The following is a 19661-nucleotide window of genomic DNA, read 5'->3' on the forward strand; positions in this document are numbered from 1 at the left end:
GGACGTCCGGCGCCCGGTGGGCGAGGGTCGGTGCGGGTCGGGTCCGGCCGGGCCGGCGCGCGGGGAGCGGAGCCGCGGGGTCTCAGCGCGGCCGCCGCCATGCCCGGCATCGACAAACTGCCCATCGAGGAGACGCTGGAGGACAGCCCGCAGGTGAGACGGGCCCGGCGGAGGCCGCATCCGGCCCAGCCTCTGTTCGCCGGGCCCAGCGCTGCTTCCCTGTCGTTCCCGGCCCCGGGACAGCCGCGGCGGTGGCCGGGAGGGAGGGGGACGCCCCGGCAGCGCGGCGGGGACGCTGCCTGCATGGCTCCACGGGGCTCTCACAGTCTCGGCTCCGGCTCTCCGCCGCGGTCGTGCCCTGCGAACTCCTGCCCGGAGCTCCGCGGCGCCGTCGCCCCGCTGGCCCCGCCGCCGCTCCCGGGAATGCCGCGGGCCGGGAGCGGGGCCGCAGCTCCGGGCCCGGGTGCTGCGGGTGCTGCGGCAGCGCCGTCCGGGCAGTGCCGCCACCTGCTCCTTGATCCCCGCCCCCGCCTTCGCGCCCAGGCTTGATTTTGGACACCTCGTGACCACAAAACCCGTGTTGCCTTCTCAAAACGATTTTTCCTCTTTGTTTTTCACTAAAATCGCATTAAGGTTTAATAGCCCCGTATGAACGGCAGGTGCTGCGTGAGGTTATCGCGGCGATGGTTAATGCGGAGAGTAGGTGGGAAGCACGTGGTGCCCGGAGGCCTCTCATTGCTCCGATTCTTCTCTTCCATTGCTAGTGCCTGATCTGTGTCAGCGATGCCCTGTAGTGCACTGGTGTTTCTTTCTAAAGTAGGAAATGCTTTATTTAATTGCACTGGTTTCTCTTGCTGGCAGCAGCAACAGCAAGTCCTTGTACTGTGCTTCTCAGATGTGGGGAAAAGAGTTTGCAATATATTTTCTTTTATGGCAGGCTTTTGAATTAAAATCTTCTGATGCATTGTTTATGTAGTGAGTGGGATGTCCTATATTGCAATAGCATGTGCATTGGTAGTTTTAATTCCTTGGCCATAGGAAGGGAAACTTTCACTTGTTAAATAGGGAATTTTAGCCTCTAAAATGACAGTCATTGTAGCAATTCTCTATCAAGTGGAAGGACAACTTAAAAAAGGCAAGAGAAGGCCATGCAGAAAAGGAATCGTTCTTTCCTAAGGATAGTGCCCCAGATAGCTCAAATGCTGGACGTGAGATGCGATCTCGCCTCTGATGTGGGCTCTGGTCCAGGGCCAAAACCTGCTGTTATCTCATGAAGAGGAAAAAATTTTGGAAGTCTTATAATAATAGTGATTTTAAAAAATTATCTCTTGAAGGTCTTTTCTTAGTCTAAGGAGGTCAGAACCATTCATATTTACAGGAAATGTCAAATGTAACATGAACTTCAGGATCATCTGAGGACATCTGGGAAGCAAATGAAAAAAATGTTACTTAATGGAATGTAATTGTGAATTCTGGAATCTTCCATGTGAGGTTATTTGTGATGCAGACAAGTAAAGCCTAATTGAGCCCAATGAGGTGCTTAAACAATTGGATTTGCCAATATTGTCTTCTGTTTTAGGTAGAAAATTTGCATCTTTCAGTCAACTTAATATTTCAGGTGGATGCTGGGAGCCAGGTCCTCTAGTAAGGACTCAATGGTCTTCTGTTAGCGTAGTCCATTTGTTGCATTAGTTAATTTCTGTTCCTTTGAAATCAGTGCAATGGAAATGGCAACAAATGGTTGAAGAAAGCAGAACCCTCTCTCTAGAGGCGTTGCTGTGACTTCGATACATTCATGCTGGAATATTGAAATGCTCATCAGCATGGGTCATTGTTTAGTGCTGCACTATGGCCTGGAGTTCATGTTTCAGACACTGACTGTAGTTATATAAACGTCATATCAAACTTTTTCTGTGTCTGAGGGAAGGAAAGGCTTTTCTAAAATGTTCAAACCCATTCATTTCCTGTTGTCACAGGATAAAAATCTAACCACTGTGCTGTCAGGCCTAAACCAAGTCCCAAGTTTACATAGTCTTTTGTTATGCAAATTGCTATGCAAAACAGAGCAATTTAAGTATTAGCTTTGGGCATATATTACACACACACATACTCAGTGTGTATTTAGAGAGAGCTTCTGCTCACACTGATTTGCATTCCCAAAGCATTGCACAACAAAAAAGCCAGGAGACTCTGGTATCACAGGCTCTGTGTCTTCTGTCGCTTGCAGTGCCCTCCATATGGTGGCATAGAAGGCTTAACACTGACTTCTAACGAGGTGGTTTCTTTGTGCAGCTTCTCCCTGGTACAAAATGATGCAGAGTTTTACTAGAAACACAAGTAAACAATGCCTAATTTTCTGCTAAGCAGAAGTCTGCTTGTTTGCAGTTTCAGGTTAATTTCTTTCCATCAGTATCTCATCATATTATTTTGAAGGCTGAACATCAATAACTGACATTTTTAAAATAAAACATAGAAATATATTTTTTTCAATGTTCAGTTTTAAAGAGTAAATATAATCCAGAAACCTTACATGATACTCCTTTAAAATTACAAGCTCAGGTTTATTTGTGTTCAGGTTTAAAGGTCATGAGTGTATAATTCAGTGGTTATAGTACCATGTAATTTTTTTCTTTTGCATTCTTTCGTATACGTCTACTTTAATGGGAGAGTCAAGGCTGTTAGATGACACATGTTGCCACACCTGGCAAAGACTTGAGTTCTCCTCCACCTCTTTCCACTTGTTTCATAAACTAGAACCAGCATTAAAGCTATTTGTTGTGTTGATTATGCTGTTTGATTAGATTTTTTAATATTTAAATATCTTTTAGACATTATATAGCATGACAGTAATTGTGATACAGCCAAGCATCTAATGCAAGTTAGACAAAAGAATTTTATGTCAAAAGAATTGTTAAATAATATACTTTATACGAGTTTAATGTGTACTCTTTTATTATCATTGAAAGCAAAGAATTACTGAAGTAACTGAAAAAGACCTTCATGCTTCAAGGGGAGATGGACTAAAGACTTCAGTAATTTCAAGACAGTGTAGGGAAAACTAAAAAATAGAATTTCCAATTTCAAGTGTTTAACAATCATCGTTTGGGAAAAAACAATTATGTGCTTGTGATTCCTTCAATTTTCTGTCTGGACATTAATTTTAGTGTAAACCTAGAAACAAAACATTGCTAAAGTATTTTTTAGCAAAAAATACAATGTTTTGCTAAAACATTGCTAAAGTATTTCTTTCGTGGCTCTTGCAAGCGCTGCTCCTGATCCTACAGCCAAGCATCCTGACCAGTGTTTTTAGGAAAAGCCCGTGTAGGCTGTGCAGAGTTACTGGTACATCCTCTGCTTTTCCCCCTTTGGGATTTTTGTCATGGTGGAAGGAAGCCATTCAGTATCCTCATGGTGAGGAATAACCTTGCTTCCAAGTGCAAAAAGGATGCGAGAACATGCAGTCAGCATCTCATTTGAGCTTACAGGCAAATTACACCTGAGCAACCTGATTGCCTTCTCATCGAGTCAGTCATTTTGGCAGAAGGGAGAGCAGGGGATGTCAGTCACCCTGACTTATGCAAGGACTCTGACATGGTCTGGCAACATTCTTCTGGCCAAAAGGGAGAGGTATGGACTGTGACCTGAGTGGAAAAACTGGCTGGATAGTTGGGCTTACAGATAGAGATCAGTGTTTTAGTCTAATAGGTGGCCAGTGAGAAAAGAGGTTGATTTTTGAGGTGGATGCTGTTAAGCACCATCAGTGATGCAGGCAGTGCAGTAGGACACAAGAGTCATCAGGCTTGTGGGTGACACCAGCTAAGGAACAGACAGATTGACAAGCTGGGGTAAGGACACAAGGACAGATCTTTCCGCTCCCTTTCAGCAGTGAGAAACATGTATGTTGAGGACAATCAGATGTAGGTTGTATTGTTTGTTTTGGTTTGGTGTAGTATCTCAGCCTTTTGATCACAGAATTGATGGTTATTCCACAGGTGAGTTATAGGTCCAAGCACAACCAGCAACTGTCTGTGTCCAGATTGGACAATATGGGACAGCCACAGCCTTTATTTGGATCTCACTGCAGGGGGAATGTGTATACCTGGCAAGCTGTTCAATACCAGTCAACTTCACCCTTCTCCTTAGGGAGGTACCATAGTGAGCCCAATAATTGCCCACAGGTTCAACTTCTAACAGTTGTCCATCTCCCTTTGTCCTTTCCCTTCTGAAAATGTATTAACCTGAAGAGAGGCTGACAGTAGGAGGACAGCTGAGCTTGGATGTCTGTAAGATTCTTTGGCATGCAACAAGTATCATTCCTTTAAACGGGGCTGGAGGGTTTATAAAATTTTCAGTAATGAAACCTGAAATAATGCTATTTAAGTCTGAAATCCCATTATATTTAAATTCTTCTCTTCTAACTTGTCATGTTCATGTTTTGGCTGTTTGATTGTTACAGACCCGCTCTTTGCTAGGAGTATTTGAAGAAGATGCTGCTGCAATATCCAATTACATCAATCAGTTGTTTCAAGCCATGCACAGAATATATGATGCACAGGTAGTGTTAGTGAAATTGTTGAATGTGTTATAAAGCTTTGGAACCACATTTCATGTCTCTTGCTTTATGTTACATTATTGTGAGCAGTATGCTTTTCTTTAACTTCCATATTCTTTAAACGTAGAAGTGAAATAAAGTAAGAATTAATGATTGTTTTTCTGTATGTTAGGGAGTGGTAAAGACCAAATTGTTGTGATTCTTTTTGCAACAGAATTTCTGATGCCAAGTGAAATTATGTTCTCTGTTCTCCTAGTATCTCTAATGTATTTCCCAAGTGTTTCTAAAATGTTATACACGCTAAAATGATCTTGGTGTGTATAATAGTATGTACCAAGTGGGAGGTTGTTTTTTTTACCCACAATATATTCATCTAGAAATAACTCCACTTTTTATGCCAGAAAAAGAATCTATTTTGTATGTTTTCCTAAAAATTTGAGTTTATGGCTGTATTTTAAATTTGTATATACTTTAACTGTGTGAGTTTTTATTGATTTTGATCTTTTCCCTTTTTTTTTAAATCAGAATGAATTAAGTGCAGCAACTCATCTGACTTCAAAGCTTCTGAAGGAATATGAGAAACAGGTACTGCATAAATCATTGTTGTCTGTGTGTGGTCAGGACTGTGTATTTTTGTAGCCTTTTATCTCCCAGAGCACAGTGTAGAATGTGTTTAGGTTTGGTCCAGATAAAATGAACTGCTGTAGTTGGTGGTTCAAATCTTTGCCAAAAGAATCTACTGTCTTTATTTTAGTTCTAACTAAACCAGAATGAAGTTCCTCTTACCATGAAGAATATCAATAAGTTCTGAAATATTTTACTTTTGGATTAGTTTTTTGGGAATTGCTTAGGGTGGCTCTGTTTTGTTTTTACTTTATTAACCTGTTTACCCTTAAATGCTTTAATTTTAATTTCAATAGTCACAAAGAGAAGAGGTTGCATTGCGATCTCCAATTAACAACCATAATTTACTCTGTGAGAATAATTCCATCTCTGAAAGCACAGACTGTGGAATCCATAACTTTCTTCCTTCATAACTATGAAGGGTCTCAGTTTGTAGCTTTGCTGCTGAGCCCCCTCTTCTGAGACTAAAAATGTTAAAAACAAATACTTGCTCCTTTTAGGAGGCTGCTGTTCCCTATCCTCCTTTTCCACCTAATGAGGTGAACTGCTTCAGTGTATCTTAACTGTGTAATATTTTGAAATAAGTTTTGGGCATAGAGCAGCGATACGGGATACACATCATAAAGTCACCCCAAGACAACCTGATATAGAGGTGATTAATCTAGTTTTGTGAATGGCAGAAAACACTGCAAACAACGTAACTCTTTGGCTTTTCAGCGTTTTCCACTTGGGGGAGATGATGAAGTCATGACTTCCACTCTGCAGCAATTTGCAAAAGTGATTGATGAGGTAAGTGCTTGTATGTGCTTTGCTAACGTTTTCAGGTACAGACTTTGCCTAATTATTCCAGCCTCTTTTAAGCCAGGAGATACAGAAATGGCATTCATTTGTCAACAAGGTAATGCTTAACTGTATATTGCAGCATCTATTTAAAGTTATGTAACCTGAAGAGAAAGAACAAATTCAGCAAACTGAGGATACATTGCTGAGAAAAAATGTAGTTTAACTACTAGAGAGAGAGCCAGAACCATTACACAGTGGCAACTATTTACATGAGGGTATCTGTATTGCCTGATTTCAGGTACCTGACTGACAGAGGAGTCTCCTGCTGTCTCTCTTAGAGACTGACTCCTAGGACATACAAGTGAGCACCATTAAGAGCTGAATCAGGATTTTTGTTGTGATCCCTCTCCTCATTTAAACAGCATTTTAGGAGGAGGATCACATTTTGTTCTGCCTCTGTGAGTTGTGGAAGGTGGGCTGTGACGTAGCTGGAGGGAAACTGGAGAAATAAACTGACTAGTCATTATGTATGAGGCTCTATTTGGACATGATCCAGTAACTTGGAAAAGTTCAGACAAAAACTAAACTCTAAAGGTTTTCTTTAAAAAGCCAATGATGAGATCTGGGACCTAGAAAAAAGTAGCTGCAAAAAAAAGGAACATTAAAAAATGTGTATGAGTTGTACATGTTATCTTTTGAGTGACACTGATGTCATGCTGTTGTGATTTTATTTGGTTTCAGCACTGCTTTGCTAAGATTTCCTTCTTTTGTCTTTTTCAGCTCAGCTCTTGCCATGCAGTACTTTCAACTCAGCTTGCAGATGCAATGATGTTTCCTATTACCCAGTTTAAAGAAAGGGATCTAAAAGGTAGAGGACTTGACCAAATACTGGTTTTTATCAACAGCAGCAATAATAAAAACATAGCATTTAATCTCCATAGCTCTTGTTTCACTAAATAGAATACAGCACTTATTTTTCCGCTCTCAAAAGTATGCATTTTCCCATTTAAAAAGAAAATTAAGTTATTCCTATTAATGAGAGTATTGCAGTTGAACTTAACACTATTATTGTTTCAAAAAAAAATTACTTATATTAGGGAAGCACTTATCTTCTATTCAAGATGAACATTTAGCAGCTACTCAAAGATGTTAGAAAAGAAAAATTTTTAGGTAATTTGCATTTTCAGGAAAGATTTATATATTGTTTCATGACATCAATATAATTGCTGAACTAAACTCAAAAGGCAAAATGCCAAAGCTGTAGTATTTACTATATTAAAATTTAGTAATGTGGTTCTTCAACCCAGCTGGTAATACAGGTGACTTCTTATGTGCAGCTTCCAGGTTCTTATTTTTGTAATAATTGTAGCTTATTCTGCCTGGTTTAAAATAACATCTAATGTGTGTGATTATGATAGATTTTACTCAAGATACTGGAGTGAATAGACTGCTGTGGCAAATGGGCTTCCAGGTAGAAATTATAAGAGTTAAACCCCAAGTAACTTGAATATCCCTGTTGTGAACATTCTAGAGTAGGTATACCTAAGCTATGAATATCATAAGTCTAAATTGAAATAAAAATGACAAGTCTTTCATAAGTCTTCTAACTCTTTATGAATCTTGGAAAATACTTCTTTGACAAGAGTTTGCAGCAAAGTTATGGATTGAAAAGATTATGGATTTTTTTTTTTTTTTTTTTTTTTTTTTTTTTTTTTTTTTGAGCAAGGGATTGTGACTGTCCCAAGGCTGATATTACTTCTCAGGACCTGAAAAATCTCCAATAGTACTCACTGAAGAGGCATCCCTGAGCCAATAATCGCAAATTAAATTTTCCCACTGGAAGATTTAGCCACCAGCTGGTGTAGTTTGTAATGACCCCACACTTTATGGACTTCATAGGCACTTCTTGGACAGTTTTTTTGTTTGCTTTACCACAAAGTTGACCATGGCTCTCTGCTGGTTTATACTGTAATATGGCAGAAATCACAACCAAGATGAGAACAGGTGTAAGGTATTGTGTTGGTTCCAGTTCCCTGACACAGTGAGACAATAACCAGCTGGAACCTGGCTGATTTTAGCTAGGATGAGTCCCAGTGTGTTTTGGGCTTTGCTGTTCCCATCTCCTTGTGCTTCCATTTCCCCAGCTCAAGCCAGAACCCAGACTGGAACTAGAGGTGACACATTTGTATTGATGATGACTTTCAAAGACTTTTGAAAAGAAATTCTTCCTTACATTATTACAGAACAGTATTTTTTTTGGTAAGCACAGAAATGATCCTCAGGTGCCAGGTAGGAGCAGACTTGCCTGGCCATGTAGTACCTTGTGCTGGTAGCTCAGTATGGTACAGGGTGTTACCTTCAACTGTTCAGGAGTGAAACATTACATGAGAAACTGTAATACATGACTGTTATGTTAATAACAACTTACTTAAATTGTGATATGTTGTTTTTTTAGAGATACTAACTCTAAAAGAAGTTTTCCAAATTGCAAGTAATGGTAAGTGTAAAGCACTTAATCTTACCAATATTACAAGACAACAGTATTGTTGTAGATTATTATTTGTACTTAATTAGTGGAGTTAAGCCTGCAGACTTAGAGTAACTAATTAAGGTGTAATTTTAGGCACTCAACTTTCCCTGGTTCACTTGTAAATCCCTGATTTGTGTACTGAAGCATTAAGGCAAATGGAAAGGGTTTTTTTTACAACAGCTTAAGTGTATGTAAGGTTATTAAATAATGTAGAATATGCCACCAGAATTACAAAACATGTAAGGTGCTAGCTCGCTTCTTAAAGTCAGGACTGGATCAATAAAAAAATGCTACCTCCTTAAAATGAATTTCATAGTTCTCTTGCCTATTGTCAGAAGTTTTTTTTTAGCTACCTCTAATATATCCATGAAGAGAACTTACTATTTAAGTAAGATTCTGCTTCTCTGAGTGAAAATTGCTTCATTTCATACGGATTTTCTAATGTGAAGTTTCTCTACATAATGGACAGTTCTTTGAAAAATAGTGGATGTTTAGGGAACTTTGTAACAATTTTGCATCATTTGTGTCTGGTTAGAATTTTTCTTCAGCCCACGTATTTGTAGCAGTGAAGTGATTATAGGTAGACAAGAACAATTCATCAAGGTGTTAATATGATTGAACATTTCATTCAGCTGTCTGTGTAACACAGTAATATAAAAGGTTTTCTTCTCTGTTTCATAAATCACTAATTTATGAAAATGATCATAAATTCTCTCTTGATTGCGTAGACCACGATGCTGCCATCACCAGATACAGTCGGTTGTCAAAAAGAAGGGAAAATGAAAAGGTTTGTAAAACAAAATCTGAATGTAAAGATTTTTAGAGAAGAAATAATTTTCATCTTATATATATTTATGATGGAACACAATGTATGGCAGATTCCATGTGCCATTGGATAGTTTGTTTTTGCAGTCTAGACAGAAAAGCAGGTTTCTCCAATACATTCCTGTCCTTGTAACACTGATAATGCTTTAGGAACAGTATTGTGATACCATATGCAGTTTGTTTTTGTGAAGAAATAACCACACTTTCCAGGGAGAAAAGAATGCTGTATTTGTTTTTCACATATCTCATGTTTAAATTAGAGAAGCAGAATTGCAAAATAAGATATGCAGCTGCTGGTGATAGAGGGTAGAACACGGTTGTGGGTTTATCCATGCGGGCTATAAAGCTGTCTAGAAGGCATGTGATCAATGCCAAGTCTCACACATTCCTTTTTCTCCCTCCCCCTGTGTCTCTTCAGATCAAGGCAGAAGTTACAGAAGATGTATATACTTCAAGGAAAAAACAGCATCAGACTATGATGCATTATTTCTGTGCATTAAATACTCTCCAGTACAAGAAGAAAATTTCTCTGCTAGAACCCTTGCTAGGATACATGCAAGCTCAGGTAATTTCAGATTCTGAAAGCTGTAGGTCTGAAAGAAGATGTAAAAGTACTTCATGAAGGTTGATGTACTGAAATCCATTGCAAGACCTCTTTGGCAATCCAGGGAAGGAAATGGAGAAAAAGACCCACCCATCCACTTCTTGGAGCTGCCAAAGCTGCAGCCCTGACGGTGCCATTAGCTGGCACTGGTCATTGCCCACTCACTGCAGGAATCTCTTCATGAGATGTCCTCACTGCCATCAGAGTGTCTTTTAGCAAAGCCTGGGTGACAAATATAAAGGTTAATTTTTCCTTAAAACCTAGATGGCTGAATTTGATATAATGTCTAAATTTTCATTGCTGGGCATTTGATTCCACTAAAGGGAAGAGCTGATTAGAGGTTTCCTGCAAGTTCACATGGAAGTGTACCTTCTCAGCAAGTAGCATGGAGACAGTTAAACTCATTCCTATGGCAGCTGTTCTGAAATGAGAACATCACCGCTGTTCTCAGTGAAGGCTGTGGAAGAGCCAGAATGCTAAAAAACATTCTGGTTTGGTTTTGCTTAATATAAATAAGTTCCTGATTGGTTTACTGGAGGATGGATGTAACAGAAAATACAACCATGATAAAGTTATTTGGAGAGACTTTATTTGTATTTTCGGAAGTATGTCATTAAGCATGGGATTTGGGTTTTTTTGCAAGTCAGACTTTCCAGTATCTGGCACTGCCACGTGACCTGAGTAGAAATTAACTTCTGCACATTGTCTGAAAGTTTTCCAAAGGCAAGAACTCTTGCTTTCTTTTGAAACTTTGCAGCTTGTATTTAAGAACCAAGCTCTGCATGTTGTGTGCAGCAATCTAGTGCAACCTGTTGCTTAGGTGGAGCTTTTTGCTGAATCTAAGAAACGGAAGGGTAGGGCCATGTCCCGGGGCTTCCTGTCCTGAAACTTCTCCTGGCTAACCTCAGTTTAGCTGTGGCAGATTTTCTGGCCCATTGTGGAATACCCTGTACTTAAAATACATATAGTTAGTTCCCTGTGGATGGCCCTGGACAAATCCTCACAGGTTTGTTCTTTCCTATGTGCCCCAAATAACGTCCCCATAACAGCAGTTAGCAGAGTGGTGGGCTTGAAAAAGGACAGAGAGGCATTGGGAGTTTTTTCCAGGGCAATTCCTGTGTGTTTCTGTATTTCCTCCAGGCAGCTCTGAGCACATCCTTGTGATACAAATCCCACTGCAGGGCCAGCAGCAGCCTTTACCTGCAGCCACAAACACACATTCTGCTGCTTTTAGTAAGAGGCTTGGGTGGGAATGAGGGATGAAAACAGATTTCTGTGAGAAACTTTAACCTCCTATGACTTCATCTGTTAATTGTTAGTGTAGTTTTATTGATGACTAAATTCTCCCTTTTCCTCCTTTTTTTTCCTAAAGATAAGCTTTTTTAAAATGGGTTCAGAAAATCTTACTGAGCAACTGGAAGAATTTTTGACCAATATTGGCACAAGTGTACAGAAGTAAGTTGGCTTTGTTGAATTTCAAACTTTTATCAAGACATTTATTTTTTTCTGTTTCTACTTACTAATAAATTATCTTTGTTAATTAACGCATTTTTTTACCTCAGTGTTCGCAGGGAAATGGATTGTGACGTAGAAAACATGCAACAAACTATAGAGGACTTGGAAGTGGCCAGTGATCCACTGTATTTGCCTGATCCTGATCCTACGAAGTTTCCTGCTCATAGGAATCTGACACGGAAAGCTGGCTATCTCAATGCAAGAAAGTAAGGTTAACTTGTTATTTAAAAATCCAGAGCATTTAATTTTGGGGAAGGAAAACTAAGGAAGTTGAAATTTTTTTTTTTTATGTTAGCTGTGCTGATTTTACATGTTTAGTTGAATAAGTCACATAGGAGCTATTCTGTTTCTTTCTTTGGACTTCTTAATCTAATTAATATTAAATTCATTGTTACACTGATGTAATGTCATTCAGGTGCAAAGCATAATTATCCTGATTTCAGTCTAATTTTGCCTGAATTTTTACAGTTTAAAAAGAAAGCTTTTGAGTGTGTAATTTCTCTGCATCCTAATGGAGAAGTAACAAGATTCTGTCTATTAGGATTGTTCTGGAAGTGTCTGAGATGGATTGTCTTTAAATGTCTTAAAGCCTTGGGATCCAAGTTATTAATAAAGCATTGTAATCTTGACCTAAACAAGGCAAAACACTCTTAACTAAAATCCCCTTTGGAGGAGCTTCTGGACTCCATGCAGTAGCAGCTCCTTGTCCACAGGAGGGAGCTTTGCTTCTAATGAAGTCCAACAGCTGTTTTTCAGAGTTATTAAATGTAAGTTATAACATTCAGATTTTTTTAGTGTAATTTATATAATAAGCCCCAAGAAATTAAAAAAAAAAAGTAGATTACTTTTACAACAACAATTAAAGTAAAACACTCACTGAATGAGGCATGAATTTCTGTATTAGAACACAATTGCAGCAATTAATATTACAGAGTGAGCAAAAAGTGAGGCTAACTGAGGATCTCTTTATCTTTTAGTAAGACAGGGCTGGTATCTTCCAGTTGGGAGAGACAGTTTTACTTCACTCAAGGTGGAAATCTGATGAGCCAGGCAAGAGGTGATGTGGCTGGGGGACTTGTCATGGACATAGACAATTGCTCTGTGATGGCTGTGGACTGTGAGGACAGACGGTACTGTTTTCAGATAACATCTTTTGATGGCAAAAAGTGAGTGGTCTTACACTGCTGTTTCTTGTAGGACATAGAGAAAAGAAAGATGGTCTGTCTTTAGCCAGATGTTGCTTGCTATATTTTGTGGTTATTTAGAAGCAAAATCTAGGATGTCCTTTTACTGTCTGATGTCTGGATTTTTGTTTATAAGCTCTCTGATGTAGCAGAGTACTATTTCAGAATAAGATTATGATAATCAGTTGACAGTCATGTATTATTGCATTTTGTGAATACTGAAGTATTACATGGACACAATTAGAATTTTGTTGCTTTTCTGTTTCCAATTGAAAGGAAAGCATAGGTTCCTCCCCTCTGTAATTAACTGCTGACTGCACTCAGCACAAACACAATCTTCAGCTTTTCATAACTTGTTCTTCAGTGTGTAAACATGAAAATGTAGTTTCCTGGCTGACTGTATTTGTGAGGCGTTTTAAATATACAAAATTGTCTTTTCCATTCTCCTCTTTCAGGTCTTCAATCTTACAGGCAGAAAGTAAAAAAGATTATGAAGAGGTAAGCTTATAGGAGGTGTGCATGGAGCCCAGTGATTTTCTGCTGTACAGAAAGAATACATTCCTAACCATAGCTGCATACTGCATATTTTTTCTGTTTCTTCTTATTAATAGATTATCTTTGTTAATAACACCTTGTTTATCTTAGTGTTCCAGTTAGTTTCCTCCTTCAGAGAGAAGTTGAAAAGCCAGGAACAGGAGCGGATGGTTTTCCAGAGCAGAGAGAGAAAGGAGATTCTAGCTTGCAGATGCAAGAAATGAGCAAATTCCACAAAAGCCAAATTGAATTTTTATAATGTCTTGAGGAAGCAATGTCATCTGCAGCACAGAATAATGAGTTACAGAGAATCCTGATGAGGGTTTTTTTTAAATCCTCAGAGTTGTGAGTTAAACTTTCTTTAGTTTAGTTTTAGTATGACTAAAATAATTTTTGTGAGTAAAATCTGAAAGTGTAAGGTGCAGTATGCAGGTGGCAGCAAATTTAATGACAAGCTGGGTGTGCAGAATACTTGGCTCCTTGAATTTACAAAGGAAGTAGAAAAAGTGCTGAAACTAGCAATTCAGGAATTCAATCAAGTTTGTTTAGAAAACATGACAAATGATTTTATTTTCTTTTTTCTTCTTCTTTTTCAGTGGATATGCACCATAAACAACATATCTAAGCAGATATATCTAAGTGAAAACCCTGAGGTAACTTTACTAAAATGTATAGTTTTCAGTAATATGTTTATATTTATATTTCTATAGTAAATTCATATTGATACAAACTTACATAATGATTTTTACTTGCTAAATCAGGGGAATTGGCCCAATAAAAACTGTTTTATAACAGAGCACATATCTATATATGAAGTGTGTCTTCATGGGTTTTAGTTCATAGTCAGGGCTGCATTTGTCAAATGAGATTTTTTTCTTTCCTGGCTACATTTGCTTGTTTTACCAGACTTACCATAGGAACTTTTCTCTATTGCTGGCTTTTATTAACATTGGCAGTATTGTAAAGCCAGTGTGTTCACTTAAATTGAGAAACTTAACATCAGGATTTGTGTTAGAAGAAAAATGAGAAGAAAATGCTGCAGGTGTGTTGGTGAAAATTTAAGAATGCAAGATTCTCATGAAGGGTTGAATTTGTAACTTCTGCCAACTGCATATAAATAAAACGAAAATCTTACTTTGAGAAGAATGTTTTCAGTTATTTTTTCCCATCTCTGCTGCAGGAAATTGCTGCCCGTGTGAACCAGTCAGCTCTGGAGGCTGTCACTCCTTCTCCTTCCTTTCAGCAGAGGCATGAGAGCATGAGGCCAGCTGTGTAAGTGAAGCAACCAGAGGGCATCTGAAGTGCACATATAGAAAAAGAATCCTAGATAAAGTTCCAGGGGGGAAAAAATGCCAAACAAACCTACAAAACTTTCTGTGTTCAGAACTAAATCTTTGATAGGCCAGAGGAAAATTTCCTGAACACACCTTTCACTGCTGAAGCACTGTTGAGCATCCATGGTTACAGGTAATCCCAATGCCAGCAGGTGGACAGTTTGGTTGGTTTCATCATGTTTGTTTTGTTGCATGATTTCATGATGAGATTTTTCTTCATATATCCTACTCCTGGAAGCAGACCTCAGATTGTATTATACTTAATATGTGATTATAGATTGATGTTAAAACAATCTGATGCAATTATTAATGGAAGTAATAACTTTAACTTAAATTTGACTAGGTACATGTATTTGTTTACTATACCTTGATCTTCAGGTTTTTTAGTTTTTGGTTTGTTTTACATCTAAGTTCTGGAATATTGCATTGGTGTCCCCTGTGGTTTAATTTATTGTCAACCAACCTGAACTCACATACCCTAATTCTGCCTTTTTGGTTTTGTTGTAGACAATCTCGTCCTCCTGCAGCTCGTACCAGCAGCACAGGGTCACTGGGATCTGACTCAGCAACTCTCTCAGCACTTTCCTTGGATTCCCTTGTTGCCCCTGACACCCCCATCCAATTTGACATAATATCTCCAGTCAGTGAAGATCTGCCTGGCCAAGCAAAATCTTCAGGGCAATCGGGCAGGTAGGAAATGGAGAGACAAGGAAAAGATCCCTAAAGTTAATGTTACTAATTCAAAACTAAACAAACAAGAGAACCACATTTAAGATGCATCTCCAGCACACACATTGCCTTTTCCCTGACTGATGTCACAAATTCTGCAGTGGCCAGTGAAACAAAACAGTTTGTTTAACTGTTAAATGGAATTGTAAAAAAAGGCTTAATTACATCACTAGAGTCAAGGTGTAGTTTTCTGTTCTGCAGCAGCTTTTCTTGCTTTTTTAACAGCCAATGCTTGCTTTTATTGATTTATTTTAAACTTTTGGTTTCACAAAGTATTTTCCTTTCCTATTGCTTGCTCACCCAGCAGCTTGGGTTATTTCCTCTTGGAAACTCAAGAGAAATTTGGTAGCCCTGCCTCCAGGTGATGATGGCATATGATGACACTCCTCTTAAGCTGAAAGGTGAGTGAAAATGATCTAGGCTTCTAGAGTAATTTCATATACAGACAAGTTAAAATCATCTAAGAGTTCATCCCAAAACATAAAAACATTTTCTCCTACTTGTTATTGTATTTGAGTGGGAGATGTACTAAAACCCAAAGATCTGTAAATCATCACTGCATTTCTAGAATTCAGATATTAAGAAAATGTATTTGCAGATCCAGCTGCTCTTAACAACAACAAAAACAGCCAAAGAGATTAAAACTAATTTATGTGACTCCGGTCACAAAAATGTGTTAGATCCCCCTGCCTTCTAGGAAAATGTTTGAATTTTGAATTGCATCTTACAGATGTAAGAGGTAAAATTGTATCTATTTTTTCTTTTTTTTTGACAGTTTTCTTTTTGTTGTTGTTTGGTATAGCAGCATAAACAGGAGGCCAGCTAGATCTTTCAGAACATACTGATCTAAAATAGACCTGAGCTGTATTGCAGGAAGTGGAAAGTTTAAGACTTAGCTGAATTCCTGTGGTAGCCTGGTCTAGCTCAGCTGGTCAGAGCAGGGTGCCAGTAACACCAAGGCTGTGGATTCAATCCCTGTATGGGCCATTCACTGGAGAGTTGGGCTCGATGATTCCAACTCAGAATATTCTGTGATGTCATCAGTTATAATTCTAGTCTAGAAAATAGTATTTTTCATAGCAGAAATGACAGAGTTGAGCTCAGTATTTTCAGTTAACCATCACCTTCAGTAAAGAACTGCAGTGTTTGTACAGATAGGTAACACATCTGTTATTAAAAAAGAATTACTTTCCTTGGTTTCTGATACTGATGACATATTTAAATTTTATCTTTGCCTTTTAAGAGATCCTGTGAAATTTTGCATTTACTGTTCCAGTTTAATATTAAATGACAAGGGAAGTCTGAGCAGTAGAAGATGCTAGTAGAAGGAATTTGCTTTTACTGTAATTACACAAGTCAGCATTTAATGGGATGGTTCTTGATTGAGTCCATGGTATCTAAACATTGTAGCAATGCCATCTTGACTTCAGAGTTCGATCTAGAAAAATTTTAGTACTTTAAACCAGACATCTCTTAGTTAAAAGATTTTTGATAATTGATGAAATAAAACTGGCAGTCAGTATGATGTGTAACTGAACTTTTTTTCCCTCATAGTTCTGAAATCTGCTTTTAGAACCCTATTAAGGTGACACTTTCACTAATCCCATAAAAAACCTAATTTGAAGTATACTGAACGCTTGCCAATAGCTTTTCAGCTACCAGTTAGCCAAAGAGAAAGGGTGATTTCCTCTACAAGTTTTAAATAAAATTTCCCCATTTCCTGTGCTCATTCCTTTACTGTTTTTGAAAAATGCAGACTTGGAAGCCTAGAGTATTTTCACTGTTCTTTGTAACTGATAGTAATTCTGTCTTCAAGAGCCAGAAATAGCCACATTTCTCTTGACCCTCTAGGAGTAAAACCCCAGTGATGTTTTGAGAAAGCTGCATTTGAAACAAACCCAGGGGCTTCTCCTGAGTAAGTAATTCAGTATCTTGAGAGTGATGAGAAGTGGGTGCTCCGATGGAGTACTGAAACGGCTTTTGGCTGTGCTTCCTGAAGCTGTTCTGTGAAATTTCATCCCCTAAAACTACACTTTTTCAAACATGAACAAGGTTTTGGTTTGGGCTTAATTAAAATATAAAAAAATCCCATGTGAGCAAAACTTTCTGTGGCAGCAATAGGACAATAATATCTGGTATTTTTCCAATAATGCGGGTCCTCAAATACAGCAATTTATGTCTCACTCCTCATGAAATTGCTTCTCCTTATGATTCATGACACATTATTCCTCCAGATTACAAGTTTGTTGAACTCATTATATGTTGGTATTTGACACAGCATGAGACTACTGCACTGTCCATGAATGGTTCCTCTAATCTGACTCCTGCTTTAATGTTTTCATTTTTTAATAGACGCACAAATCCTTTTGGTGAATCTGGAGGCTCAAAACCTGAAACAGAAGGTAAAACAAAAATTTTATTTCATTGCAAACTAAAAATAAATTTTGAAAATTGTACTTCTGTTTTCATTTCTAGGTTCTCTCTTCTAATTTAACACCGGTTTTAAAATGCTTAATTACACTGCAAGATATTTGCTAAGTTAAATCAAACTACTCTCTGAAGATCTGTTGTAAAAATGTGTTCATTAACCAAATGAGAAGATGTGTGACATGCTGTGTAGTAATTACACCTCTAATTGCTAAGTAGGAGCAATCTCTTTCCAAGTTAGGAGGAGTTTGGAGTTTTCTTGACTGCAGTCCACCTTTGGTTTTGAATGGGAAACCCAAAATGGAGTTTGTTTTTTTCAATGCTTTTCTTTTTTCATAGATTCAATTCTTCATCAGTTATTTATTGTAAGATTTCTTGGCTCTATGGAAGTGAAGTCTGATGAAAGCCCAGATGTTGTTTATGAAACAATGCGTCAAATACTCGCAGCTCGCGCCATCCATAACGTTTTCAGGATGACAGAATCACACTTGCTAGTCACTTGTGACTGTTTAAAGTAAGTTTGCTTCCTGACTTCTACTGCTGTTTATTTACAGAATGATCTTCTTTCACTTTGGTAAAATTTACTTTCTGGTTTGTCTTTAAAAACAAATTTTTAGGTTAATTGATCCACAGACACAAGTTACAAGACTACGAGTAAGTAACTTTCCATTTTAAGATAAATACCCAGCAATGTAATTCTTTTACTTTAAAAATACTATTATTAGATGATAGCAAAAATCACTGATTGCATGAGATTTCCAGCCAAATTTCCAGTGCAATTAGGAGAGCAAGACATTTGGAAACACGTGCAAATCAGGTTTGCGGGAGTGATTTCAATAGGCCAAATTGGCTTTTGAGGCCCCCTTCTCCCCGTGTTCTGAGAGGGTAAAAGAGTAAAGAGAGAACATTAATGATGGAGTCACATTAGTTCTGAAGTCCAAGAGGGTTTGTTTGCTGTTTGGTTTCTCTGTTTGGTTTTGTTTTGAATGCATAATTACCTTGAAGTTGTTGGATGGTTTCTTAATCTCTCCATATTTGATCCTTTTGGCAGTTTCCTTTGCCCAATGTAGTTCTGTATGCTACACACCAGGAGAACAAGCGCCTGTTTGGATTTGTGCTTAGAACTTCAGGAGGGAGAGTGGAGAGCCGCCAGACTTCCATCTGCTATATATTTGAATCAAATAATGAAGGGGAGAAGGTATTGGTGATGGTTGACTTGTATCAGTTGTGAATCTGGATTCCAAGATGCTAGATCCATTCAAGCTGTCTAAGGGATTTTTTATGTACTGAAAATGTTAAACCTGTCAGTTTAAGTACCTGCAAGTGCTTTAATGTGCTGTTATATCTAATTCTGATGCTGGCATAAATTTAAAGGCATTTTTAATTATTTCCTATCTGTTTTGTGTTTAGATTTGTGACTCTGTTGGACTGGCCAAACAGATAGCTTTTCATGCAGAACTGGTAAGAATCTTTTTGGGGCAAGGGATACTTGGGAGTGGAAGGAAGGGGGTATATTTAATATGGTTAATAGCTTGTATTCTGCAAGATGCTTGTAGAGGCAGTAATACTATTGTGTATTGTAAGGGATTTTTTCCCTGGAATTTAAATTCAAATGAAAAGACTGATCAATATCTACTGTAGAACAATATTCAATATAGGATTCATTTTGCTACTTTTAACAACCATACAAGTCCTTTAAAAGCAGAATAATCAAAACAGTGATGTCAGTCTTGAGCAAGCTCATATCAATCAGTAGTGTATCCGACATCTCAGGCTGTTGTTATTAACTTTATTTACATTTTTGCCCTTCAGGATCGAAAAGCCTCAGAAAAGCAGAAAGAAATAGATAGAGTCAAAGAGAAACAGCAAAAAGAACTGAATAAACAAAAGCAAATTGAGAAGGTACCTTTCATCATTATTTCTTAATATTAGGTTTTTTCTACTTACTTTCTTTTGCAGTTTTGTCCAAAGCTGTCCACTGATACATCATTTAGAAATCATCATAATGGTATCTTGTGTC

General features: G+C 38.1%; 2 protein-coding genes across 2 annotated transcripts in view; one reads left to right on the forward strand and one right to left on the reverse strand.

Annotated features, from left to right (window-relative positions):
- APPL1 (adaptor protein, phosphotyrosine interacting with PH domain and leucine zipper 1) overlaps positions 1–19661 on the forward strand; it is a 25146-nt gene continuing 5485 nt past the window's right edge. Inside the window, exons 1-21 of the mRNA XM_082288941.1 lie at positions 1–153; positions 4457–4555; positions 5078–5137; positions 5894–5965; positions 6740–6827; positions 8415–8456; positions 9218–9276; positions 9733–9879; positions 11291–11373; positions 11481–11639; positions 12411–12599; positions 13073–13115; positions 13748–13804; positions 14332–14423; positions 14993–15175; positions 17567–17616; positions 17981–18155; positions 18259–18295; positions 18693–18839; positions 19052–19102; positions 19454–19543. Coding sequence (XP_082145067.1) covers positions 100–153; positions 4457–4555; positions 5078–5137; positions 5894–5965; positions 6740–6827; positions 8415–8456; positions 9218–9276; positions 9733–9879; positions 11291–11373; positions 11481–11639; positions 12411–12599; positions 13073–13115; positions 13748–13804; positions 14332–14423; positions 14993–15175; positions 17567–17616; positions 17981–18155; positions 18259–18295; positions 18693–18839; positions 19052–19102; positions 19454–19543 — 1977 coding nt within the window. The 5' untranslated portion in view covers positions 1–99. The remainder of the gene's footprint in view (positions 154–4456; positions 4556–5077; positions 5138–5893; positions 5966–6739; positions 6828–8414; positions 8457–9217; positions 9277–9732; positions 9880–11290; positions 11374–11480; positions 11640–12410; positions 12600–13072; positions 13116–13747; positions 13805–14331; positions 14424–14992; positions 15176–17566; positions 17617–17980; positions 18156–18258; positions 18296–18692; positions 18840–19051; positions 19103–19453; positions 19544–19661) is intronic.
- ASB14 (ankyrin repeat and SOCS box containing 14) overlaps positions 15186–19661 on the reverse strand; it is an 18686-nt gene continuing 14210 nt past the window's right edge. The window contains exon 12 of the transcript XR_014226740.1: positions 15186–17604. The gene's annotated coding sequence lies outside the window, so the exon portion shown is untranslated. The remainder of the gene's footprint in view (positions 17605–19661) is intronic.

Source organism: Coloeus monedula (genome assembly GCF_965178545.1).
Source record: "Coloeus monedula genome assembly, chromosome: 11".
Lineage (NCBI taxonomy): Eukaryota > Metazoa > Chordata > Aves > Passeriformes > Corvidae > Coloeus > Coloeus monedula.